This window comes from Glycine soja, chromosome 4, assembly GCF_004193775.1.
Source record: "Glycine soja cultivar W05 chromosome 4, ASM419377v2, whole genome shotgun sequence".
NCBI lineage: Eukaryota > Viridiplantae > Streptophyta > Magnoliopsida > Fabales > Fabaceae > Glycine > Glycine soja.
The window spans coordinates 6,581,994-6,609,230 of NC_041005.1; the positions used below are offsets into that span (position 1 = coordinate 6,581,994).

The 27,237-nt window shown below is 34.2% G+C and overlaps 4 protein-coding genes across 4 annotated transcripts; 2 read left to right on the forward strand and 2 right to left on the reverse strand.

The window, feature by feature from the left end:
• The first annotated feature begins 1,939 nt into the window (after nucleotides 1-1,939).
• Nucleotides 1,940-3,531, forward strand: LOC114409076 (glycine-rich cell wall structural protein-like). Its single transcript, XM_028372376.1, has one exon. It carries the CDS (start codon nucleotides 2,238-2,240, stop codon nucleotides 3,258-3,260), a length of 1,023 nt encoding a protein of 340 aa, XP_028228177.1. The 5' UTR covers nucleotides 1,940-2,237; the 3' UTR covers nucleotides 3,261-3,531.
• A 3,575-nt stretch (nucleotides 3,532-7,106) lies between these two features.
• On the forward strand, nucleotides 7,107-8,105 carry LOC114409077 (two-on-two hemoglobin-3-like). Its single transcript, XM_028372377.1, has 3 exons — nucleotides 7,107-7,462; nucleotides 7,640-7,784; nucleotides 7,859-8,105. Exons 1-3 carry the CDS (start codon nucleotides 7,195-7,197, stop codon nucleotides 7,962-7,964), a joined length of 519 nt encoding a protein of 172 aa, XP_028228178.1. The 5' UTR covers nucleotides 7,107-7,194; the 3' UTR covers nucleotides 7,965-8,105.
• Nucleotides 8,106-14,883: 6,778 nt separating this feature from the next.
• Nucleotides 14,884-15,231, reverse strand: LOC114408337. Its single transcript, XM_028371361.1, has one exon. The coding sequence runs from the start codon at nucleotides 15,229-15,231 to the stop codon at nucleotides 14,884-14,886; it is 348 nt and encodes a 115-aa protein (XP_028227162.1).
• A 1,040-nt stretch (nucleotides 15,232-16,271) lies between these two features.
• On the reverse strand, nucleotides 16,272-20,218 carry LOC114409078 (nitrate regulatory gene2 protein-like). Its single transcript, XM_028372379.1, has 4 exons — nucleotides 19,025-20,218; nucleotides 18,745-18,920; nucleotides 18,160-18,383; nucleotides 16,272-17,336 (listed from the first exon to the last, which is right to left on the reverse strand). Exons 1-4 carry the CDS (start codon nucleotides 19,929-19,931, stop codon nucleotides 16,544-16,546), a joined length of 2,100 nt encoding a protein of 699 aa, XP_028228180.1. The 5' UTR covers nucleotides 19,932-20,218; the 3' UTR covers nucleotides 16,272-16,543.
• Nucleotides 20,219-27,237: the final 7,019 nt, after the last annotated feature.

Consider the following 27,237-nt stretch of genomic DNA (forward strand, 5'->3'; position numbering starts at 1 on the left):
AAAAAAAGAATAGGTAATATGAGGTAATAAAAAGAGAGATAGAGATAAATAAAATTAAGGTGCTGAATGATGAAGTATTTAAAAAAATGGAATGTCTGAAGATCATTGCTCATAGGAATGGTGCATGGATATGCATGGCAAGCACGCAACAATATATTATTATCTATTTATGAGAAAAGGACTAATCACTTGACATAATTGAGAGAGTTGTAAATAACTACTATATTAAGATAGTTCTATAAATGTTAGAAAAGGACTAATCAAATAATAAAAATCTATACAAGTTAATATTCTTAGAATAGTGAAAGATATCATCGTTGTTCACTGCATGGACACACTAGCTTGTGTTAAAATGAAAATCTATTGTCCAAGTGTAAGTTCTCTCCATTCACAATAATGAACATCTAGAATGAGTTAAGATGGCAAAATTACAATAACTATTGTGTTCTTGAAATCAAAATGACCTTGTAACCTCAATAAAGTCATACTCAGAACCTGTAGTAATATCAAGACAAAATTATGATCTTGGAAAGTTTGATTTTCTCTATAACAAGTAGAGAAGTAGCAATGATGAATAGAAAGTGATGAAGCAAATCACAGTTCTCTATATTTAGTATTAGGAGGATTGAATGCATAATAAACAGGCATAAACCCGAAACCTTGTGTTGGGAGAGATTACTGCGATTAGAAGGGGGTTTGTTGGAGTTCTAAGACGCTGCGAAGCTGAGTGGGTAAGAGTAAACCATGAAAATTCGAAAAGAGGAAAATTTGATGCAGAAAACAAATCTCACCATTTTGTTCAATTGGAATTGAAATCAAAATTGCATGGCATGCATAAGAGTGATTCAAAAATGCCATACCAAACAGAGGATTCCCATCAACTTAGGTTGCAACAAGAGAGATTCAATTGACAGAGAGATTCGTCGATGTGAGGGGAGAAGTTGCTACACGCACGCGCAAATAGACAGAGAGAGATGGATGAAAAATTGAGAGTGGGATAAGAGAGAAATAGATTAGCCACATTGTAACGTGTTTTGGAGAAAATGAAGGTGAGACGAGAGATTAGCGAATTAAAAAGTGAAATTAAATAAGTAGTCATATGTGGTAGCTCTCAACATTTTTTTACGCGACATTTGGTAACATTTTTTTAATAAATGTTACAAAAATTATACTAAACAAAAAATCGTAACATTTTTACAAATGTTACCGCACAAATGTTGCAAAAAGTCTTTTATATGTAGTAGTGGTTCCAGAGTCGTTGAAGTGGTTACGAAATACTTAGGATTGTATTCAGTGGCGACTATAAAGAGGCGTATGAGGATATGCTGACGGTGGTGGCAGAGCCGTACGTGGTGCACGGAGCGTGAATTTAATTAAGGTTTTGAAGGGTGTGTGGAAGAATGGGTTGGGATACATTTTAAAACATAATGGATTTTGAATGAAAATTTAATTGTAAAGTATAGCATAAAATTGTTTAAGAAAATAATGGTACATTTTAAAACTAAAAGGTGAGAAGAGAATTTAATGGGTCCTAAATCCTAATCCTAATTAATTGTATAAGAACACATTTCTATCTGGAAGGCCACATGCATAAAACCTTGGAGTTCCATTTTTTAGTAAGCAACCCAAAATAATAATAATTAAAATACCGATTATATATATATATTATTTCTTTCGAAAAATCATTTTTATATGTTGCTGTGGGGGGGCCCTCCTTCAAACCAAAAAAAAAAAATGCTGCTGTGTGGACTTGTGGTTGGCTAGAGAGAGAGAGAGAGAGTGGCGTGCAGAAGTCTATACTGCAGAGAGAACGCAGTTTGGTTGCTGCATTTATGTGTAGCAGAGCAAGGCATTAATAAGGGTGACAGAAGCTCCAATAATGCATGCACGTACAAGTAGTATAATGGCCAACTAATAGTCTAGTCTAATACTAGAAACAAGAAAGAAGAAATGTTAGTAGATGGAGAAGCAGGGCTTGAAAATGAAAAGCAGGTAGCAAGTGGTCAAAAGCGTGCTCTGGAATCGTGAAACAGTGACTTTCATTTCAGAGCGCGTTGGAGAGGAGGACAGTTGAACAATTAAATCTCTCAGCCAACCACAGCTGAGCCTCATTTATTCCCTTCACCTTCAAATATGCTACTCTTTCAGTATATATAGATAGATAGATATAAATACCCTTACTCCTTCACTGCACCAATACTCGGTCTCTTGTTCTTTCTCCAGCTGATCATCTTACAATGGAAGTTCATTCTAATGGCGTTGTGGTTGTGTTTGCCTTGTGCATTGCACTTGCCAGTTGTGGCTCGTTGGTAGTGGGGGAGGTTAAGGATGACAAGCATTTGATTCATCCACCACATTTGTTAGGGCCTGGGATTATCAAGAGAGGGTTTAAGCGTAGTGGACTTGGCTTCGGTGCTGGTGGTGGTTTAGGAGGAGGAGGAGGCCTAGGTGGTGGCTTTGGTGGTGGTGCAGGTGGAGGAGGTGGCCTGGGCGGTGGCGGTGGCTTTGGTGGAGGTGCTGGTGGAGGCCTTGGAGGCGGTGTAGGTGGTGGCATTGGCGGGGGTGGTGGTTTAGGAGGTGGAGGAGGGCTAGGTCATGGTGTTGGTGGTGGAGCAGGTGGTGGTTTAGGAGGTGGAGGTGGGCTAGGTCATGGTGTTGGTGGTGGAGCTGCTGGTGGTTTTGGAGGCGGAGGTGGTTTAGGAGGTGGAGGTGGGCTAGGTCATGGTGTTGGTGGTGGAGGTGGGCTAGGTCACGGTGTTGGTGGTGGAGGTGGGCTAGGTCACGGTGTTGGTGGTGGAGGTGGGCTAGGTCACGGTGTTGGTGCTGGCATTGGTGGTGGAGCTGGTGGCGGTGGCGGTCTAGGAGGTGGAGGTGGACTAGGTCATGGTGTAGGTTTTGGCATTGGAGGTGGAGCCGGTGGTGGTGGTGGGCTAGGTCATGGAGTCGGTAGTGGCATTGGCGGTGGAGTGGGTGGTGGAGGTGGTCTAGGTCATGGTGTTGGTGGTGGCATTGGTGGGGGTGCAGGTGGTGGCGGTGGCATTGGAGGGGGAGTTGGTGGTGGTGTAGGAGGAGGGGGTGGTGCAGGTGGAGGAGGTGGATTTGGCGGCGGTGGTGGGGTTGGAGGTGGTGTAGGTGGTGGAGGAGGGTTTGGAGCTGGTGGAGGAGGTGGAATAGGAGGAGGAGTTGGCGGTGGTGGAGGGGGTGGATTTGGGGGTGGCGGTGGTGCTGGATTTGGTGGTGGAATTGGTGGGGGCCACTAGATTGAATATGGTAACCACGAGTCATTCAAATTGTTTTACTTTCCATATGTTTCTGTTAAAACGGCAGTTAATTAATGCGTATAATATTATTTCGGTTTAAGTTATAGTGGTTGCTACTTGCTACTCTTCTATCAGATGATGCTATGCTATATATATAGGTCTTCTTGTTAGAATTAATTATGCATGGGAAACAAAGCTTTGTAGCCTGTAATGTCTGCATGTCTCTATTAATTTTTGGCAATAATATAATATTGTTTTTAGTGGGGTGCAAGTGTAAGTTTGTACAAGGTGTAGCATGCTAGCTCTTCTGCTTTTTTCACTTTTTCTTTTAGACAATTTACATTTCCAAATTTGAGATGATTACACAACTGGTTAAATGAAAGAAATTATTAATGAATTTACCTATTATATGTCACTCTGTTCGATCTAATATCGAAACTGATGAAGCATCCAGCATGGCTCGTGACAACGCTATCTGAGGATTCTATTATTAAACCCTTTCATTTAATATTGCAATTGATACTCATATATATATGTTACCTATATTTACGTTTGCAGGATCAAACACATCAATAAAAAGGATATGAAAGAAAAAATGTTTAATAAGTTTAGATAGTAAACCATGTACTTATAATAGAAAATACCGCGAAAAAATGTCAATCATACAAGGCATAATTTGGTTAGTTCATACTAGGCAAAATATGCTTAGATATCACACCCACAACAAAATGAGACGTGTATGCTTCGAAAATAGAATATCATATAACTATTATCCTTTTTATGTAATAATGTTATTTCTACTTTGTATTTTCATGATATTATTTTTAGAAAATCGATCTATATGTATTATACTTCTATTTATTTGTATATTTTTCCGTATTGTAGCAATTGTTGTGAAAATACAAAGTAAGGATAACATTTTTTATGAAACTAACCTTTATCTATACAATCCAATAGGCGAATCACATTTTTTTATTATAAAAAATATACTACTTCTCAGACTCATTTTTTGTGGGTCAACACGGCTAATGACTTTCTTAACGGGAAGCTGGTTTGTTGATAATTTTTGTAAGTAACAAAAGTGCATTTAAGTACATTTTTCTAATTTACTATAAATGGTTAATTTAATTTATTCAAATAATTAAACCTTAGTTATTTGTTAATTTAATAATCAAATAAAATTTTATATAACTTATTAAGATTATTAAAGATATATTGCTATATGTATAAATCTGTTTTGCATCATAACATTATCCATTTCAATATATTTATATTTCCAATATTTTTTTTGGTTATGTTTGAATTGATTAAAAGTTTATAGAATGAATTAGGTTTAAAAAAAATTGAATTTTATGAAAAGCACTTACATTCAGTACTGTTTTTTTTTCTTTCTTTTCCTTTAGTTTATGGTATAAAATCTAGAAGAATTTTTTTTTCTTTTCATATATTAACATTTTATTTTACCCCCAGGTTTTATTAATCTATTTTTTAAAGATAGTAATTAGATTAATAAATAAAATTAAGATTCTCGTTTATATTAAAATCATTTTTAATTAATATGATTTTCACTCTTATTATTCCCATTTACAATAGTTATATAAGTAAAATATTTAAGAATTAGGTAAAATTAAATGCACAATTAAAAAAATAATAACTATATCAATTTTCTGATTTTTAAATGAATAAATATAAGATAAAATTTTCTTTCAAAAATAGACAAAAAATTAAAAAAATTACTATTTCATTTTATTCACTTTTTTTGTAAACCAAGATATTTTTTTATAAAAGTTAATGATTAATCCTTGTTTTAGAAATTAATTCCTTTTAACATATTTTTTTCCATGCATACAAAGCAAGGATTTAATCTATAATCACATGCTTAAAATAAAATTATTTATCAATCATATCACATCATATTAATATTTTATTAACCTTTTAATATTAAAATTCAATTTCATAAACTCAAAAAACAAATGAGAAGAAAAAACTACCACTTAGCCCATCAGACAATTGTCGGAATTATTGAAGCCCCCAATAAAACCGGGAAGACCGAACCGCATCCTCCTGTCAGTGTGGTTTGTTGATTGCTCTTAATATATGCTCACCTAGCTATATGATATGAAAGAATAATGGTAAAGGTCCACCCCGATATATGCTCTTAATTAAAGTCATTGGCGTGGAGAAAATATTTAAGAGACAGAGAAAAGAAATAAAGAGAAAAAAATAATAAATATAATATGTAATGTGATGATAAAGATGAAAAACAGAGAAAAAAAATAGGAGTTATAAAAAAACGAAATGTGTATTTTTTAAAGCTATATCTAACAACCTGATTTGTTTCTCTAACGAATATGTCTCCAAATTCATCCTCCTTTAAGTGTTAGCTTCAATAATTGCATGGCAAGGTCAAAATTTTAGAGTGTTTGATTACAATTTTCCAACGCGTGCAAACCTTCTCTCTTCACATCTTTTAGAATTGACAAAATTAATGTTGCTTTCACGTAAAACATTCCACTTGTCGAGGTTTTAGTAGATAACGTGGATAATAGAGGCACTTTCAACCTCTTTCGCAATTATCAGTCCAACAAATAAAATTATTCACACAATGTTGAGAACACAACAAAAATTAATAACAAAAATAATTTAACGCGTAAAAAAAAAAACAAACACAAGAATAATTTAACATGATTTGACACTTTTTACTTATATCTACGAAACCAAAATATTTTCTTATCACAAAAATGATTACAAGATTATAACTCACTCCAAACCTATATTGCTCTACCAATCAGACTACCTCACTTAATAGTTACAAGAAAAGATAACACTTTCACACAAACACAGACTTTGTTTTATAATCTCTCTTCTCATAAACTCTCTTCATGTATATCTTCTCCATTAGTTATCTTCTCTATTTATAGTGAAAATAAAAATTGTCACAAATTTTTATAAATAAATTCTCTTGAAAGTTGAAAAAAAAATTTAATGCATTCATTTAAAAAAGTTTCATTAAATAATATACAACATTTCACTTTACATTTAAACTACCTAAATCTTAGTAAAAAAAAATCAATTTTCACTTTAGATTAACTGTATCTTATTTTTTGGTTTAAAACTCTAACAAAATATTAAAATGAACACCTAATATTAATTATAAAAGTAATAATATAGCAGAAGATTAGAAAGACTAAATTATATATTCCTAACTAAAGCCACGGTTTAGGTAAAGAGCATGACATATATCTCTTGCAACTATGTAAGGATGCATCCCTAAAGCACCAACCATGTAATTTTTTTTAGCATTTTCCTAGTACCGCATCGAGAAGAACAACGTATCATAACAGATGTCAATTTATATTTTAATGGTAATTATATTCACATATTCTAAACTTAATTAAGCCTTATTATATTTCAGATTCTTTTTCTTTTGCCGTACGCACAACCTCGTTTATAAATAAATTAAGAGAAACTATTAACAAAAAAACGAAGTGCTTAGTTAGTTTTTTATATTATTTAATATAATAATAATTATTATATTAATTTATTATGAGCCTATACATATATAGATAGCTTTAATTAGAGGATAAATATTTTAAAAACATTCAGCACCATAGCTAGGTGCCGTATCGTCTCGTCCGCGGCCCTTCACTCCCATGAGAAAAAAAATACAATAAAGTTAATATTTTAAAGAGTTTTTCTAAGATAAAAAATAAAAATACGTAGCCGCGCCCACCGTTTTTATTATTCTAATCTAACTTAATATTAATGACAACGGGTTGGGTTGGGTCGGATAAGGAATATCCGTGGAGAAGATCTCATTTTATATACTTTAAATAAGTTATAAATCAAGTTACTAATTAAATGAAGTTTCTATTGGCATGCGTAGTTGAAAAGAAGATGATGTGATGTTGTATTGAGGGAGTGATAATTGGCGATGCAGAGTCTGCAACAGAAGGCCTCTGAATGGAGTGGAGTTTCCATAGCTGATGCTTTTGCCATAGACGAGGCCAATTTGTTTCACAAGCTTGGCCTTCAAACCTTGGTTAATCTCTCTACCAATTTCTACAACAGGGTGTATGACGACGACCAAGAGTGGTTTCGTTCAATATTTGCCAATTCTGACAAACAGAACGCAATTCAGAACCAGATCGAGTTCCTCGTCCAGAGAATGGGTGGCCCCACTCTCTATTCTCAAAGAAGAGGTGCTCTGCTCATTTATTTCATTTCTTACCAACCTTACTGTTTTATCATAAAAAAAATCATGAAACTCGCAAGTATATATTGTGGGGTATTTTGTTTAATGAAAGAGATAAAAATTGCTGCTTCTAAATTCTAATCACAGTTTAAACCTTTAATTCTCTATGGTTTGTGCGTGTCAGGGCACCCTGCACTAATCGCTAGACATCGACCATTTCCTCTCACGCATGAAGCTGCAAACAGGTGGTTACATCATATGGGACAAGCATTGGACAGTACCTCAGCCATAGATGATGACTCAAAGATCAAACTCATCAACTTTTTCAGGTTTGTTTTCTTCCCCCAAGTACCTCTTCATTTCATGGAGAACACGTTCATAACAACCTTAATTACTTTTTCAGGCACACTGCATATTTCCTTGTGGCTGGAGTTGAGCATAAGGATCAAAACTTTCACGTACCGTGTAAGGATGCAGCCCTGAAGCAGCACCCATGTAAAAACTTTTAGCATTTTTCTCTTTGTGCAACGTTGACACGAATAAGGTATCATCATATCAGATGTCAAATACAATGTTCGATGATCAGTTTGTATTTGAGGATATTCTAAACTCAAGCATTATTATGTTTCATAAACGAATCTCGTTAATTAGTTTGTTACGATAAATTGTTACAAATCAGGAACAGTTAGGATTAACAAAATAAGTGCTAATTAATATTGTGGTGCATGTGTATATAAAGTAAGGTGGTCAGTGTGCATAAAAAAAAAAGATAGAAAAGAGTAACGAGCGTAACTTTATTTAAGTTCAAGGAATTTTAATGTAATTTACCCTATGTTTTAATGCGTCCCACATAAAAAATAAAATAAAAAAGAGGAAAAAAGTTATTCTCTATCATACACATATTAACCAAGCACATAGACAACTATATATTCCAGCTGTTCCAAGGTGGTCTCAAAAACCATGTGGGCTACTCTTTTCCCCACAATATATGGAGTTCTTCAACAATTTATTTTGGTCTATATACATGAAATTGGCAGGGATTGTTGTTTTCACCTCTTTTTTTCTGAAGTTTACCTCCAACTTGTTAATGAAATTTTTTGTGACTAAAACATCCTTAAGAGAAATACTTTTCCATTGTGTATCTCTATCTTAACAGTTCTAGTCTGGATATACAATACAAATGTTATTGTTATGTATTTGGACAAAATATGTGGAGACTCAAGATTCACAGCAAGAACACATTTCTACTGTATATTTCAACAGGACTTGTTGAGATATACCATAGAAACATATTATTTTTGTTGTGTTATTAGAGGAAATGACTTCACAATACACAATGGAATTCGAAATATGTTTCTTTCAAGGATATTTTTGTCAAATAATTTTTTAGAAAATTGGACTATAAACTTAACAAAAAATGGGAATGAAAATAACAAAGTCTAAAGTTGGCATATTCAAAGCACCCGGATAGTGGGGACCCAACCTTGTATTACTATTTACGACACCTTTTTTGTTCATGGACGTATTGCCTTGTAGGACGATTTTCGTTCTTTTTTTTTTTTTTTTTTTGAGGAGCCTTGTAGGACGAATTTGTGCATCACATTTTGGCTCCAATAAAAAAAAAATTGAATTTCTCATGCGAAAATCAGCACGCAGCAACCACATTTTAATGGAATTGAAAAGGGATTGAAAAAGCGTCCATTATATTTACTTCCCTTGTCAAGGAGTTCATGAAACTTAGTAGCTGTTAAGATGCGCAATTCAAGTTAAAGCATTTACATTTTGTTTTACCTGAAATGTACTTTCAACTTTCGGTGTTCATAAATCACACTAATCAACTAACTAATAATACTGTTTTTCCTGAAAAGTATCTGCATGATGATGGTCTTTTTTTTTGTTGTAATTCAATAGAATTTGCTGTAATATATGATATGGTCTAGTTCACGTGCAGTACCACACAAAGTTTCGAACCTTTCGGTTACTGTTTTGCAGTGTGTAGTGGCAGCAGCATGATACAGAACAGAAACGGGGGAAAATGAAACTTTATCCATTTTTTGTTAATTTTTTTTCGTATTCTAATCAACCTGTAAAATCATAAATTAGAAGAATAAATGAATAATTATATTTTTTTATCAAAGTATTATGTATAAATCTTTTTAATTGGTAAATATATTATTTTCACGCAATAACGACAATGAAGTTTAAATCTATGATCTCAAACAAATTATTTAAGTTGTCACGCTGATTCAAGTGGTATTTTGCAATCGATAAAATTTACAAGAGTTAAATGAATTATAGTTTAAAGTATTGAATATTTTTATTTTATTTTATACAGTATTTATTTTATAAAATATTAGGGGGGAAATCATAAAAAATATAGCAAAAACTAGAATATTACTGCACTAAAAATTATTATTGTGGTTCGCACTTTTAAACCGTTATTTTGGCCGAATTTCAACCATTAATCAGGATCACATCAAGATCTTTTTCAGGACCATAATAGCTAGTGACATACAATTCAAGTTGAAACATTACAACTTATAGTGTTTGGATAACATTTTTTAAAAAGAATTCAAGATAAATACTAAAAAAGTACAACAGTGTATTTAATTAATTGAGATAAATTTCTTTAATATTAAGAGATTGTTATAACTTAATCATTAACATTATCTCTTATAATAGATTCTTCATCAGAATTAAGTGAACAAATAAAAGTGTAATTTAACAAACATCTATGAACAAATAAAAGTATAATTTAACAGTAAAAATACAAATAATTTATGAACACTAATGTTAAATAAAAACATACCACAAAGATAGTAAAAATATGAATAATGACGTGTATGGAAAATGTGCTTGGAGAAGATTGTATTGCGAGCTCAAGTGTTAGGCGTTTTATAATGGAGATCAAAGTCGTAGGGTTAGCATCACTTCAAAGTCACTATATCCCTCCATGACTTTGAAGTCTCACATAGTTGAAGTGGTGTTGTTTTTTATGACTTTATAGTTGTGCCCTAACTAAAGTCGTGTGTTATGTTAGACTTAAAGTCGTGTGACTATGAGCTTCACTTTTTGGAATCAAGCTCATGCAGAACACACATATTGTCAGGCTCATGCGTGAATATTGCCAAGCTCATGTATGGTATGTTGAAAAATCTTAGCTTACATGATATGAAGTTTGGAAATGACAATAGATATCAAATTTGGGTATCCTACACCTTCAAGAATCTTTTCTCGTTCAATGGTGAAGCTCGTGAAAAACTTACCATGTTAAACTTACGACCTTGAAGAACCCTAAACCTACACGTTCAAGAAAGACCAAACCTACACATTCAACTTACCATGTGGCACGAGATTCTTTAAGTGAAGTTCAATCAAGTACAACACTAAAGGCATGAGATCCTTTCTTACATGAACACAAATGCATGAGACTCCCTCTCATGAAATGACAAATGCACGAGATATTTATCTTCGCGTGAATGAATCACTTCACTACCAAAGGCTACTTCTTTGACATTGGACCTTCTTTCTCACATTCCACCTCTTTCATCCCTTTTTTATTGTTGTGAAGCTTGTTTCTTTTTCTCACATCCCACATTTTTCATCCTTTTTGCAATCTCCTGTGTTTAATTTGTGAAGCAATGACACATGCACAACCTGGACCTATTGATGGCTCGTTGTTGTGCTTACAACACAATCATATACTCAATAAAGTGTGAGAAGGCAAAGAGAAAATGATTCATCCAAGGTGTAATTTTGTTTGGAATTTTATGCATTTGAACTAGATAGATAATCATGTGCAAAACTTAATGAATGAAGCTAGTTGTTGGTAGTGTTATAATTGTTAGGTGAATTGATTTTAACCAGCATTTGGTCAATGCATTAGTTGAATGTTGGAGGCCCGAAACACACACATTTCATTTTTCACATGGGGAGGTAACCATAACTTAAGAAGATGTGGCATTATAGCTAGGCCTCAATATTTGACGAACTGCTTGTAATTGGTGTCAATATTGGTGATGTACGTCTTGCTTATCAAACCTTATTAGGAGACATTCCACCTGATAAGTATAACAAAGGAAAAATGATTTATTCAATGTGGTTGCGACAAAATTTTCAAGAACTTCCTATTGATGTTGATGATGTTGTGATTGCACAACATGCTAGAGCTCATATCATGATGCTCATAGGCAGATGTTTGATGCCTGAGACATCTGGAGCAAGAGTTCATTTTATGTATCTCCTTTTGTTAGCAAATTTTACAAAGGCAAGTTATTATAGGTAGGGTGTAGTAGTACAAGCTTTCCTTTTTCGAGCTCTAGATCGGGCCCATATAAACTGATATCGAAGGATGTTTGTTGTTGCTACAATCATGGGCATGAGACTACATTAAATGTATTGCCCCATGTATAGATGACCTATCTGACATAGAAATGCAACAAGGACTTAGATTTCCTCTTTCATGAAGGTGGTCTCGGCTAATGAGTCAAACAAACATTCTCACACATGCAATCAAACTTATGTGTATCATATTTGATAGATTACATATGAATGATGCTCATTTTTTATTATTTAAATTAAGTATTATTTGTGTTTCTTATTCATTAATAAATATGTCACAATAATAATAAATATCTTGAAGTTCTTGTGGACACCTTATAAGACACCTCAAATAAGGCGATTAATTAATAATGTTGAGGTATATGTGGTTGTTTGTGCAAAAGTACCTCTCATATGTTTTGAAATTATGGAATGACATGTAGTAGATAGGGTCATAGGACAATTTGGAATGCGACAAAATATTTCAGATGACCTACCAAACCTAGATGAACTGCACGACATAGATATGAGAGGGAGAATAATTTTTTTTTTGTTGCCTTACCATCATTGTCACTAGATTAACAAATGGAATCATTGGAATGATTATATTGTTCAAGGTGAATTTTACCATGGCATTTTGCATGAAAATTCAAAATACATGCAAGAGTATATATGTCGAACTAGATGATATATATATCGTGTGAGGGGACTCCATCTATTAAGGTTGTAAGTTTACTTAAGAATTTTCATAAATTATTGTTATTATTATTCATTATTATTTCTAACCTGATAATTCTTAATTTTCAATATTATCCTGCCCATCACTACCATCAATCACATGTTGAACCTAGTGTACCTCCGGTGCATGTTTCCGGATATATGTCCCAACATCATCAATCACATGCACAAAGTTTTTAAACAAATATGTTTCTCTAGATATATGCATGTGGATGTGAACAAAGTTTTTAAACATTGATAGTCTCATTATATATATCTCAATAATTATTTCAAGTTCCTTCGATCTAAAATGTTTTTCAATGACACTCAAAATGTTTGCTACCACTTTCAACATTCCACTATCAAGCTCTTATTATCGTCTATCATTACCTACTCAGATGCATGACATGGGTCATGAGGATGAGGAGGAAGATGATGATAACAACAATAATGATAATGGTGATGATGATAATCATAGCGATGCTCATGGTGGTGATGGTGTTCATCAATAACAACAAATTGTTACATGTGATCATCTTAGAACAATAGGAGAAAGAGAATGTAGAATAAGAGGACGATAACCACCAACAAATAAAGTGCAACAAGATGAAAGACCATAATACATATCTAAAAGAACTCGTTGTGAGATATCATCTCACTATTAATATTTTTCTTAAATAAATCTATGCGTAATACTTTTTTATTTAAATTTAAATATTTTGTCTTCATCATTTTTTCTAATATACAAAACAAATAGTAATCATTAACATTAGTAACAAAAATATAGAAAATATTAAATAAAACAGAAAAGTCGTAGAAATTAAAATGACTTTAGAGTGGTTCAAAATTAATTTAAAAATTAAAAAAGAAAAAAATGTAGCATAACCTTGAAGTCTCGAAAAATTTGCGATTCTACATAAATAATTAAAAAAAATATATTCCTAAAGTTGTTACATTATTGATGACTTTACTAAAAAAAGACAAGTCGTGAATTTTTTTTAAACTTCATATCCCAAAGTCGTGAGAATCTTTATGACTTATTCCATTTGGGAATTAATTCAAAAACATCCGTATTTGATAAATTTCTAAATGAAATTATCCCCTTCTGATCAAAAGGTCCTGAATGCACCTGTTTTTGCAAATTTTCAATATAAGAGTTTTATAAAGCAAATAAAATTGATTCATGATAGAATCGTTATTATTTTCAAAATATAGTAATTACTACTATTCACGAGATAAGTATGTGAAATGGTAGTGATACGCCTATTACGTGACATATTTTTACGTGATATTAGAGACTAATGTTGTGACATTTCAAATAAATGTGAGCTAAGACTTACTAAAATATCATACTAATTATCTTATCTTTTATTTTTCTGTATATAATATCACGCATGCTATTCAAATTTCCCATCACTATCACTAGGCTGGCCTAGTGATTTCATATTTCTTTTTTCTCTTCCTATATTTCTTTGTTATACAAAACATGACTTACTAATCCAATTTCTCTTTAATGAGTATGAGACTCGGAGTTCCGTCAGCATCTTGATTTCATTAAAGGCTCAAAAGTTAGAAGGTTGAAACATTCAAGCTTTGTGATTTTATTTATTTATATCATGGTATGCTGCGGTTTCCCTTTGATTGCAATAATGAAGTCAACTATCAACAAGAAGACATTATTGAATTGGCATAAAGAACAAACACAAGCCAGAAGTTACTGTAAGATCAAAACTCAATATACAATATAATGGCGCTAATTGTAGTTAAGAAACTTAAAGACAGAGAATCCATAACCCAATTCTATTTTCTTAGTTCAAAACGAAAGGAATTAAGGGTCATGGTGCAATCCAATTTGTTGTTTGGACTTGGAAACGAGCAAAGATAAATGGACGTTTAATGCTGAATAAAACTATGTATATATCGTTGTTTCTCTAATAGATACTATCATACATTGCAAACATCCAGAGTTGATTCAAGTTTTTATCCGGAGCAGCACCAAATTTCAAAAACAGATGTGATCTACCTCAAGAGAAAGAGGTGGGAAGAGGGTGAGGAGCATTTAGTCACGTGCAACAAAGTTACACAACTGGACTCTAAAATCAAGAAGAGAAAGAAAAAAAAAAGAAGACATTTTTCTACATTTCTGACAATAGAAGGGGTGATCCAGAGACTTTCACTAAGTGGGGTTTAGAGAGGATAGATAGATACACATAACTGTGGCATTAAGTACAAAACTTAGATGCAGTTTTGGTACTATTTTCCAATTAACGTTGAAGTTCTACTTTTTTGGTAATTTGTTTAATAGAGAGGAAACTTCAATTCTGATCGGAAAACAGCGTGAAAACATATAATCAACTGTATCTAAGTTTTGTTTATGCATGAGGATCACTCTCAACTCAATAAATGTTTTGGTGGTAAGATCCTAGATGGATCAGCAAACCGAGCTGAGAAGGAACGAGGAAGATTGTCTGGCTCCATCCATCCCGTTCCTTGATCGAAGTTCATTGAGTATGTTTCTTGATCATAGACACCCTCCATTGTAGTGTGAGAACTGAACACTTTCTTCTTATCTGAAGATCTTTTCAGCTTTCTCCAAAGCATCTGCCACACTGTTGTTTTTGTGCCATCACAGCTGCTTGGAGAATAGCTCCTATAGTGGGGTTTTGTGTAGTTTCGACCTAACCTTATGTTTTGTGTCCTTTGACTTCTTGAACCGAACCAGTACTTCTTCACATCCATTTCCCAAGTTTTCCTTCACACTACCTAAAGCTCTAAATCAAGGTGACACTTTTTCTATATAGATATCAAGCATGTCACATGCATATTAATGGAGCTTTTGCATACAAGGATGATATATTGTTGAGGACCAAAGATGGGTTATTCGGCACCCCTTTTGGTCCTTTCTTATGAGGCTTTCCAAAGGCTAACTACCCTGTTTTTTAAGCTAAGTCCCCTTGTTTAAGATGTTGTATTATTCTTAATCTTATCCCTAATATAATAATATGTTGGGTGAAATTAAGTCTGAACCGCCGCCAACCATGACAAGAAGCAGTTTGAGTTCTAGAAGAGACGCATGTGTTGTCAACCATTGGATTAAAAATATAAGGCTCTATCATCTATGTGCCAAAATAAAACGGCCGCAAGAGTCATTGTTTGCTAGCTGCCTACCTCTCTGTTCACACTAGGATCATTTGAAATGTCAGTTTAAAAATATTAATTTTATCATGAGTGATACTAATCACATGCACACCTCTCAATTTTAGTCTGACACCTCATTTTGTGTTTTTATCAACTAGTGCGTTCTGATTGTACCATCACAAGATGTAATTCCAAAAGATGTTATATGACATATATTCCTTTCATCAATTTCAGATGGACTATGCTAAAAGCATCATTTGGGAAATTTAAGTTATTCTGTCACTTTCTATATGGCCAAAACAAATACATCTGCTCGAGTTGAGATTCCGTTTCCACCTTTATTTTTTCACTAGTCAAGGGAAGATTTCTCTAGCTATGCTCTGTAATTGAGATAATCACTTTCTATTATTGACTTAATTTTTTTGAAAATTACAAATTTTAGTAAATTTTACATTTGAATCAGCACAGAAAGTTATTAAATGAAAAATAAAATTCACCAAAATTTATAATTATGGTAAATTTTAAACAATAATAAATAAAAAGAGTGTTGAAAAGAATGTTGATAATATTCCTCGAGTTAAATGTCAATAGCATGACGAGTAATAGCATACGACTAAAGTGAAGATAATAATCTTTTTGAATTTGGACTAAATGACTTGAATAAACTTGCGGAGCGAAATAAATCACTACTTCATTACGCAACTACCTTAAGACACATAATACACACTTAAGCAATATGCTACATCATCAAGGATGGTTAGAACTTTAAAAGCTACGGCAAAAAATTCACACAAGATTGATAAATCTGCATGCCAAGCTAAAATATGTTATGCCTTCTTGTGTGAGGACAACAGCAGACTACATAGGTTCAAAACACAAACTTCACAAAAGTCAACAAAAAAAGCTTCATGTTTCATGCCTCACCACCTCGTGACTGTGTGATTAACTTCAGTTTCTCATAAGCATCAGCACAGGCATGAGCATAGTCTGACAAAGCACGGAAGAGTTCGGGCAAGCGAGTTTTGAGACTCTGCAGTGATTTCTCTCGCACCTGAACACAATGTTTTTGGTGAGATTCAATTTCCTCTTCTAATCTCTTCTTCAAGCTCTCAACAACAAACTGCCTCTCTGAGACAGGATTGTTTGCGTTTACTTCCTCTCCTCTTTCATGTTCTGCTTCATCAGGCCCTCTCCGCATTAAATGCTTCTGGTACCATTCCTCAAATGCTTGTTTCTTCTTGAAGTATTCCTTTCTGGTTTCCTCACATCGCTCCTTTAACTTCATCTCTTCCTCCTGCTGAAGTATGATTGTCTTTATCACGGCAACAAAGGAGGAAATAGCAGATTTGGCAAGCTCATCAGGAAGCTTGTCAACATAATCATGCCATGCATGGAGAAGGGCTTGGATTGGTGGATTCTGTGCCTTTGGAGGGGATGAGATTTTCTCTTTTAGGTTGCTTTCAATAGGAATGAGATTTAACTTTAGCCAGCTGTTAAGAGCTTTGATGTAATGTTTCTGTTGAGTTACAAGCTTCTCAAATTGTAAATGCCATTCCTGGATGACTTTCTCAAGTTGCACAGTGCGATCGTAATGATGCTTGGTTGTTTCCTTAGGAGCTTGAGAAATATCAAGAGATTTGAGGTCTGTTACTATTTTCAGCTGGCTGTCATGATGTATGCACATATTTTCCCACATATTTGCCATCCTGAAGAGAAATAAAGTAGATTCATGATTAGGATCCAATCATGATGCAAATAGTTATTTTACACTACTGTTCAATTCCTTACACTACCCTTTTATTAGAATAAAAATCCAAAACACAGTGGATGTAGTAGCAAAGATAAAACAATCACAGAAAATTTTGGATCCAGTAGTAGTCAGTATCAGAACAAATTGAAAACTAGGAAAGTATACATGTCATATCATTCTTATTCTTATAATAATAAATTGATATTTTTAATAATATTGAAATGTACATCAGTGTATACCCTCAGAAATAGAAAAAAAAAAAAACAAGTTAGATAAAACAAAATTAGTAGCAAGATAAAACAAAACAGTCGAACACAAAGCACTAGTTAAAAAATAAGGATCTAGTAGTGTCTGGGCATTCACAACTAGAAAACTATAAATGTAGAGTAACATAATTCTTATACGGATTGATTATCTTTTTTATAATTATTAAAGTGCACTTCAGTATCCAAGTTCAGAATTTAAATGGCACATAAATTGCCAAGTACTAAACTGCAGCATAAAATGCTTTTAAGATGAAACATTAATTACTAGGATGCTGGATTGTGTTTTTGTTCTAATGTTTCACATTTAAAAATATTTTCGGCCAACAAGCTACAAGTTCAGGATGCTGCTAACAGTGAAAGGAAGCTCACAATAATGTGTGGTTTCTTCCACGGACTAGCATAGCAAGTTAGCAACTAAAAAACCACCACTAAGATGTCAAATGCCACAAAATAATCAACTGGGGCAATAATAAAACCATTACATCTCTTGTATTTCTTGTCGGCAATACTTACTCAATAATAAGAGCAACAAGTTTCGGATACAACTGGGCGTCTCGAATATGGTTCACTTCTGAAACTGTTGAATCCATTGACTGCATGTCAACAATATATCTTGTATGCAAATGACTAACAGCTGCTTTAGTCTTTTCTAAGGATTCAGCACTGGCACCACGCTTCTTCTGCTTGTTTAGAATTGCAACTTTTCTCTGATATTCAAACTTCATAAGCTCACCTTGCTGTTGACAAGGAGTGAAATTTCGTAGACAAATCAGCTCTAAACATTTGACGTGACTCAGAAAATCATAGATCAACAAAATATGAGAAAATAGTGCATGCACAGGCCGTGTAAAGAATTTTTACACTGTCATTTAATCATAAATCCCGTCATGTATGTATGTTACGTTTGTTAACCTTATAAAAAAATTACCTTAAAAAATCATACTAACGATGATTTTTGATTGGTTGACAAGGTAGATTTTAAAAACAACAGACAGTGCATCAAAATTGAACTGAATAGATAGTCTTAATACTCTACCAAGAATAGAAAACAAAAAACATAATGACAAAGGCAACAAGATCATGGACATTGACACCTACCTTGACCTCTTCATAAAGTTTCTTCTCCCATGCCAACAACTTATCCAAAACAGTGGCATGAGTTTCATACTCCTCAGAATCAATGTCATCTTTGGCGGCATCCCCATTGGACACACCTCTGAAGGACCTATTCCACGTTATGACACGCATAACCCTAGCAGAATGATCAATGTGCCCTGTCCACATCACCACCACATGAAATCAAACAATCTCAATTCTCAACAATTCAACAAACTTCAACTTCAAATCATTAAAAAAGAAACAAACAAACCACACCTACCGCGATTATCCGCGAAATTGGAATGATAATGCAACCTAGTGGCCTCAAGCATCTTGGTAACTTCCTGAGCACCCTCGGAGGCCTTCAAGAAGTGATCATCAAGGACATTGAGAATCTGCATAAGAGTAACAGAAGGAACCACCTTTATAGCTCTTCTAAACTCAGCTGGAGCAGTTTTAGAGTGCTCAATGTGTTTCTTCGCCTCACTTATCTCATCATCATGCTCTTCATGAACGTTTACATTTTCATGCTCCTGCACTTTCTCTGGTGTCTTAGGCTCAACCTCATCTTCAACCACATTCTCCATTTTACCCTCACCATCATCATCATGAATATGACTATCATTATCATCTTCAGCACTTAGAGAAGGTCCAGGCATGTTCTCCACCATGAAGAAGTAATCCCAAGCCATGCCCTTCGACTCCGGAGGCGGCGGCGGCGGTGTCTTCATCTCCGGCGGCGATCCGGCGGTTTTCTTCGCCTGCTTGGGGGTTGCTTCTTCCTCTTCGTCCTCCTCGGCGATGGAGAGGGGGATGGGGCTGCGGTGGTGGTGGTGCATGACACCGGCGGGCATGGTGACGGAGCGAGCAAGCGGAGCCGGCGCGGGGGAGAACTCCGGGAGAGGCGGCGGAGGGGGAGGGAGGCTGTCGTCAATGGGCGGCGGAGGCGGAGGCGGAGGGTCAGCGGAGGAGGAGGGAGGGTCGAGGGGGGGAACGTGGAGGTCGTAGGTCTCGCCGTGGGCGTAGTCACTGAGGGCGGCGCCGGTGTTCTTGAGGGCGAAGGCGTAGCCGGAATGGCCTGCGGCGAAGGCGTTCCGAGCGACGACGGCATCTTTCATGAGGTTTTTGCGGTCCTTGCAGCGAGACACGGATTCCTCGTTGTCTATTCGGGACTGTGCGCAACCCATTTCGAAAAAATCGTAGGTTGTTTGGTTGGTGCCAAAGAATGAAATGGGTGTGTGTGAGAGTTGTCACGAAGAAGATGTGAGTTTGGGAGCAAAACGCCGTCGTGTGGGAATGGGAGATCTTAGAGGCAGCAGAGCATAGAGCGGTGGGAAGTAGCAGAGTGTTGAGCTGCTAAGTGAGTCAGTGCAAAACAACATAGATTCGGTTACTCGCTGCGACTGAGAATTCGGATCCTACTCGCCCAATTTCGATACCAGCTGTCCCTATTGAGACAATTTTAAATTAACGGTCATATTTTTTTTTTCCCTTCTAAATAACACACTTAATGACTTTAAAGTTATGAAATCCATTGCCATCACTCATCCGGCTGAGATACTCTGAGATAGTCAGCATTACTAATTGATCTGATTTCATCTTGAATATATTAAAAAATTTAAAATTATATATATTTATTATATATAAATATATAACTAATTATTTAGATTAAGAAAAATTTATTTATATTCCAAAATTTAAAATAACAAATGAAATATTAAAATTGATAACATAAGTCCACAAATAATAATTCAATAATACAATTATACAAGTCTTAGGTTTTTTTTTCTGAAACATTTTGGAGCTTTTTGTTGTTTTCATTTTGCGCGAAATGAATTTTAAAAGTCGGATCGGATCGTCAAGCTTATCCCAAACCGACAGGATTATTTTGGACCAGATACATGATCGATCCAATAATCAAACCGACCGATTATATCACTGGATCCTGGTTATGCCTATCTGATTAGATTGGGTTTTTAAACTATGCATTATGCATTAAAGTATTTTGGCTAAAATATATCCTTGGTCTTTTTGAATTTATTCTAGTTAAATTTCTCAAATGAAAAAAAATCACTTTAATTTTTTAAAGTATTTTTGGGTTTGTTCGTTTATGTTTATTTTAAAAAAAATACTAAAATAAGTAATTTATTTGATGTTTTTTTAAGAATATGTATTTCTTCAAAAATTATTTTTTTAAAAGCACTTATTTAAGTTTAAACAATTAGGCCTTTTATTAGACTAAAGGAGCATTTTGTAAGCTTTTTTTTTTTTTTACTAAGGATATTATGTTTGGCTGAAATGACATTTATTATAATTTGTCACATGTTATCAAGTTAATTAAATTAGTTTGATAAATTGTCGGAAAGACAACTTATTATAGCAAAGCACTTTAAAGAAGTGAAACTTTTTTTTTTATTTTCAGAATGAACCAAAGGCAAAGCCTGTACATCCGCTAATAATAACGAAACAATCAGGTGAGGAGATTCCTCAATCCAAATTTGCTCAGAAGATAAATTTAAAGCAGAACGAGTTAAACCATGTGCCACACTATTTAGCAATTCTACGGACCAGACATAAAGAAGTGCAATTAGTAGCTTGCATCAACATGCGACAATAATGAGCAATAAACTCCAAATAGTTGTTATTCGACCCTTGCTTCCTTTTCCAGAACTTGTAGCCTTTCACAATCAGTTTTAAAAATAACCCTCGAAGAAGACATAGATGTTGTGTCAACTCCAGCCCCCCAACGATAAGCCAAAGCCTTCGGCAATATGGATTTCAAACTCACCAGGTAACCATTTTGTTGCTGCTGCCACAACCAAACCTTTCTCATCTCTAAAAATTACACCCAGTCCCTAGTCTGCATCGAATCTTTTGATTTATATGCACCAGATGCTCGACAAAATACGCAAATTTGAAAAACGGGCACAAATGATCGCAATCAAAAGCAAACCAATAATATCACGAGATCAAGAGTAACAGAAAAGGCGGAAAATTTTAGCAGTTTCTTTCATTATTTTAGATAAATTTCATGAATGTATGCGTATTTCTTTTTTCTGATGAATGTATAGTAGTTCAGCTGGGTCTGTGGAAAAGAAGATTCTATGGAGTAAGGAATTTGGATTTTAGTTTTATCTGATGTCTAAACATATGAGAATGTCATGTTATGGTCTTAGTTTACTTTTGTAATTGTTTTTCTTTCTTGTGTAATGTATATTATTATGTGCAAAATCGTTGCCAAATATCTTCAATGAATAATATATTAAGCTTGGCCTCTATGTTTTTCATTCTTTAATTTATTCCAGCGGTCAAAAATTGTAATTTGATTTTCAAAATGAAGCCGCCGTCTCTAAACAGCCAAAGATGACGGTCATTTGTAATTTTTAACCACCACATCACCACTTAAAAGATTAATCCTAATAGCAGGAACCTAAAAAAAAATTATTAGAGACCCAAAATAAAATTTATAATTTATCAAATACTTAAAACAAATTTTAGCCATTAAAAAAAGGCAAAACTGCTGCTATAACCAAACTTTTCACATTTCCCACCAAAAGGCCATACAGTGTATATGTATATAATAAACAACAGCAAATTTATACCAGGCAACAAAATAACAGCTTGATCGGGAGGGAGTTGCAATGTAGTGTGGAACAAACTTTCATTCCTAAAACTCCCAACCCCCCATAAAACCATATTTACAACTGCTCTAAACCAAAATTTGCCAGATGCATGCCACTGCCTCAGTGAACAAGTCTATCCCAGTTTCTGCGAGTTAGAGATTCAAAACAAATTAAAGTTTGAAAACCCATTAGAAAATACCTAGGAGCAGGCTTCTGATCAAAACACAGTTCTCAAAATTCAAAAATCATGGGGGATAAAAAAACACAAATACCAAGCTCTCCAAATCCAAATCCAGTCATAGACCCTGTTCTCCCATTCACGCCTTTAGTGTATTTTTTGATAAACTAAACAGAAATTTTAGCGCATCTTTTTTTCTTTCCATTTTTTATTCCAAAACTTCTTTTTTCCAACATGAGAAAAAGCAAACACATAAACTGCTTTATTTGGAGGGTCACAAAATATTATCTAATTATAATAAAATTTCTAAAAGAAAATGTTTTTAAGAAATACTTAATTGAACAGACCTAATTCACTTAAAATAGCCAACTATCAGCTATGTATAATGTTAGTATTGTAAATCATCTCACTTTAGTGTATAGACAACATCAAAGATCACAAAACTTTGAAGAAAAAAAAATCACTAGCCAGTGTTAAGGAGAGAAATCTACAAGTTTAAGTAACAATAATCAAACTGTTAATACCATTGTAATATCTATTTACCCGAAAAAAGATTAAAAATGTCCATCTTAATTTAATATTGAAAAAGACCCAGTTGACTAAATACTAAAGTGAGAGTGACAAATAACAGAGAACCGAAGAGGAAACAAACAACAAAACGTGGTTCGCAAGAGAGAGATGAGACTAGCAGAAATTCATTACTAGAAGCAGAAAACTTACAACTTCATTAGCTCCAGAAACCAAAAGTCAAAAGCATAAGCCAAAAAATGTTGGCTGCTGCAAAAGTGATATCAATCAAAGAAACATCCAGCACTGTAAAATATAGAAACAGAAGATGCAAGAAAACTTTCTTTGAAGGAGAACTTACCAACAAAAATTTTAGACTTCAGCTTAGCTGTTAGTTTACTCAACTCTCCACCTTGTCGCTTTAAGAATAAAAACATGATAAAAAAAAAATCAACGTGCAATAAATAAAACCGAAATGAAAGTGATCTCTGACACATTATTCAAAAATTAAATACCTGATACAACATTCACCATGATTTGTTTGCTCTTTCTTGCAGTAAGCACCACTCTATGCCCATATCATATTCAATATTGTTGGGCCGAGAACAATGTGAAGTAGATACAGCATCTTTCTGTACAACCAAAATCATACGGACAAATAAATGAAAACGAACCTACTATTTAACCAACGTTTCCAAAATAAGGTCACAACAAGATAGATCCAGTACCATCTCTCATTGCATTTGCATCATTTGAAGTTGATCGACAACATGATGACCATAAAATATTGGCTTCTTTTTTGGAAAGCAAGGAACTCCAGTGCTTGCAACAAGGGGTCTACCAAGTAATAAAATTAGACGCTTATAAGTAAAACACTGTTAGCTCATATATATTTACTTAAAACTTCTAAAAGCTGATAAAGTAAATTTACCGTTCAGTGTCTAATCAACATAATAAATTGGTGTTTAAAACATCCAAACTTAATTGCCAGTCTTGCAAATGCAGTAGTAAGTGTTTCCCTCTTTTCCAATGTGCACACACACAGGAGAGAGAGTGGAATCCATGCTATTTGACAATGTAGTTAAGTGGCCACACCTAAATAAAAAGGTGTGTTGAAAGTCTCACATGGTGGGTAGTCATAAGAAAAAATGGAACATGTTGAAATCTCCCATCGAATAAAGATAGTGTTGAGATAAACTATATAAGTGGAGAGCAATCCTAACTTTATAAACTTTGTTTTGTATACATACCGCCCATTTGACATTAAGAGACAGCCCTCGTCTAACTTTCTAACAACCGACTCTGCTGTTTCACTTTTTTTAAATATAACAAAAGCTTTACGTATATCATAAATAAAATATTTCACCATTGTCATATCCAAAGCTCATGACGGGGGTTTGAAAAGCTTTAAGAGAGAGAGAGAGAGAGATGAACAAAGATTCTAGTTCTAACCAGAATGAATGAGGGCTGGAGTAGGCAGTCAACTTTCTTTAAAGCCAATCCAAATAATATTCTGTTATTTAGAACAAATATGTCAACCATATTAGTAAACAGGCGGCAAATTAACAAAACAACAAACTGGATGAAAACATTAATTGACACACAGCAAACTGTAAAATCTAAAGCCTTTATTTTGCTTCCAGCATGGTGGCCACCGTAGCCCGTCACACTATAACACAAAACTACCTCTTCTTCATCCTTAATAAATCTTACTTGATACAAATCTCTTATTTTCCTTCCTCTATTTTGACAAGCTTGTATATCTTATGTTCTCTATTCTTTGTTCCAAGATCTTGGTAAAACTCTTTAAAATATTTGGGTCGTGCCTCCTTTCTCTATTTTTGGCAACCTTGTATATCATATATTCTCTATTCTTGTCCCAAGATCAGTAAAACTCTTCAACAGGGTTGCGTCTTAACTCATTCTTAGCTTTTATTGTCTCATTTCTAGCACTCTGATATATTGTCCAAATTTTTAGCTTAATTGCATTCATATAAGGCCTTAATAAGGAAACAGAATCACCGTAAGAGTAGTAAAAAATTGTTCTATAAACAGAATCACCAAAGGAAAAAAATATCTCCAATGAAACAATAAAAAACTAGAAAGATAAAAAAAAAAAAAGGAAACCTACTACAAGTCACAAAAATGCATCAATTCAAAAGCATCAAAATCCATAATTGAATTTGCATAAAGGCAAATAGATCATTTCTATTCCAAATTTCAAATCAAATACAATCAAGAAAGAATTACAAGTAAGCACCAATTCATGGATTTAAATCACAAATTAACCATTCCACAACTGGATTAAACACATTAACTCTAAACGGTCCTTTTATGGATTTGTATTCTAGCTCTCCATGTAATCCGTAAGAATCCATAAATTTGGAATGCTTATTACCTGTACCTCTGATGAAGATAAAGATGGACCCAAGTTTTGAAGTAGCATAAGCCTTCCTTGCTCATAAGCAGTTTTCATTTTTTCTTCCCAAAGCTGAAAATGATATAAAATCATCCATAACATGTTAAGCTTTATTTCACTTTATCTAAGTCAAAAACATCATCAGCCAAAACAGGCAACATCAATGATAGATACTTAGTTCATTACACCCTACAAGCAAATTCAATTAAAGAAAGGGATTGAAAGAGGAGAGAGAAAAAGAACTTACAATATCCTTAAACCATTTGCTTCTATCCTCCTGTAACAAAGTAGCGGGGAAAATTGCATTATAACACTAAAGACAAAGTACCATACTACTTGGATTGATGTTAAGAAGAAGCATGCAGCAATATCAACTAAATAATTAAAACAATTGACAAAAAACAAATGCCATTATTTACTAAAAAATATATGAAAACAAAAATTGTAAAATCTATCAATTTCTTTTAAAAACTTCACAACAGGATTGTCCACTAAATTCACACCATTTTCTACTAGTTTCTAGTTGAGCCCTCCATCTCAAACAAGACAAAGGACATGACAAATGAAGTGAGGTGAGAGAAAACATCTCTCACAAAGGCATGGTTCCCAGGTCATCCAATCCAACTACACCAGTTTGGTCCGATTTTGACAACACCGATTCTAACATGTTCCTAGCTTTTCTAGCTTATTCCCAACTTTTCCTACATATTCCTTATGGCCTTCACCAATTCCTGACGGTTTTCCAACGAACCTAGCCAAGACTTGGCATGCTCATGCCATTTTTTGATAGTTCACACCATTTTCAACTAGTTTCTAGTTTTGCCTTCCATCTCAAACAAGACAAAGCACTAAATGAGATCTCAAGTGATGGACGAGAAAACTTCTCTCACAAAGGCATGGTTCCTAGATCAACCGATCCGACAGGCTAGTTTGGTCCTATTTTGACAACACTGGTTCTAACATGTTCCTTGCTTTTCCAATCTATTCCCAACTTTTCCTACACATTCCCGATGGCCCAAACCAATTTCATGATGAATTTCCAACGAACCGAGCCATGTCTTGGCATGCTCCGGCCATATTTTGATAGTTCAGAGCATTTTTTACTAGTTCTTAGTCTCACCTTCACAAATTTCTCACCCCAAGTATCCTCAAAACTTACATGGATATATTCAATCGAAAGCTCGTCAGGATAGCCTTAAAGTACATCCATTAATCATTCAAACCAACATTCCTTCTTGACTTCCAATCTTTCATAAAGACTTGATAAAACTTATCCTAAACCAAAACTCAACATCAGAGAAGTCAACCAAATTTTCCAAAGCAACAAGATTGATAACCCAAAAGCAATGGAAAACACACTCATGAGAAATTGCCAAAATGAATGAGATCCAAATTTAAAATAGTAGCTTTGGCATTCAAAATGAATGAGCACCAAATTTTTCACCATTCCCAAATTGGAAGTTGTATTAGAGTTGTCAAATGGGTTGAGCACTTACGCGAACCTAAACTATGGAAGCTTAGTTAAATATTTATTTAACATAAGCTTATTTTGTTAAATCTCACCAAGAAACTTATTGAAAAAAGCTAAACAAAACTTATAGAAGAGTCGTTAGTCGTTTCATAAGCTTACGTGATTAAATAATGAGAACAGCCCAACTAAGCTCCATAAGTATGGGCTTGGTTTAATGCAGTGGTGTGGACCGACCCTTGCCCTCTACAAGGGATGTTGTAGCAGAGCAGATTATTATACATTATATATAATATAA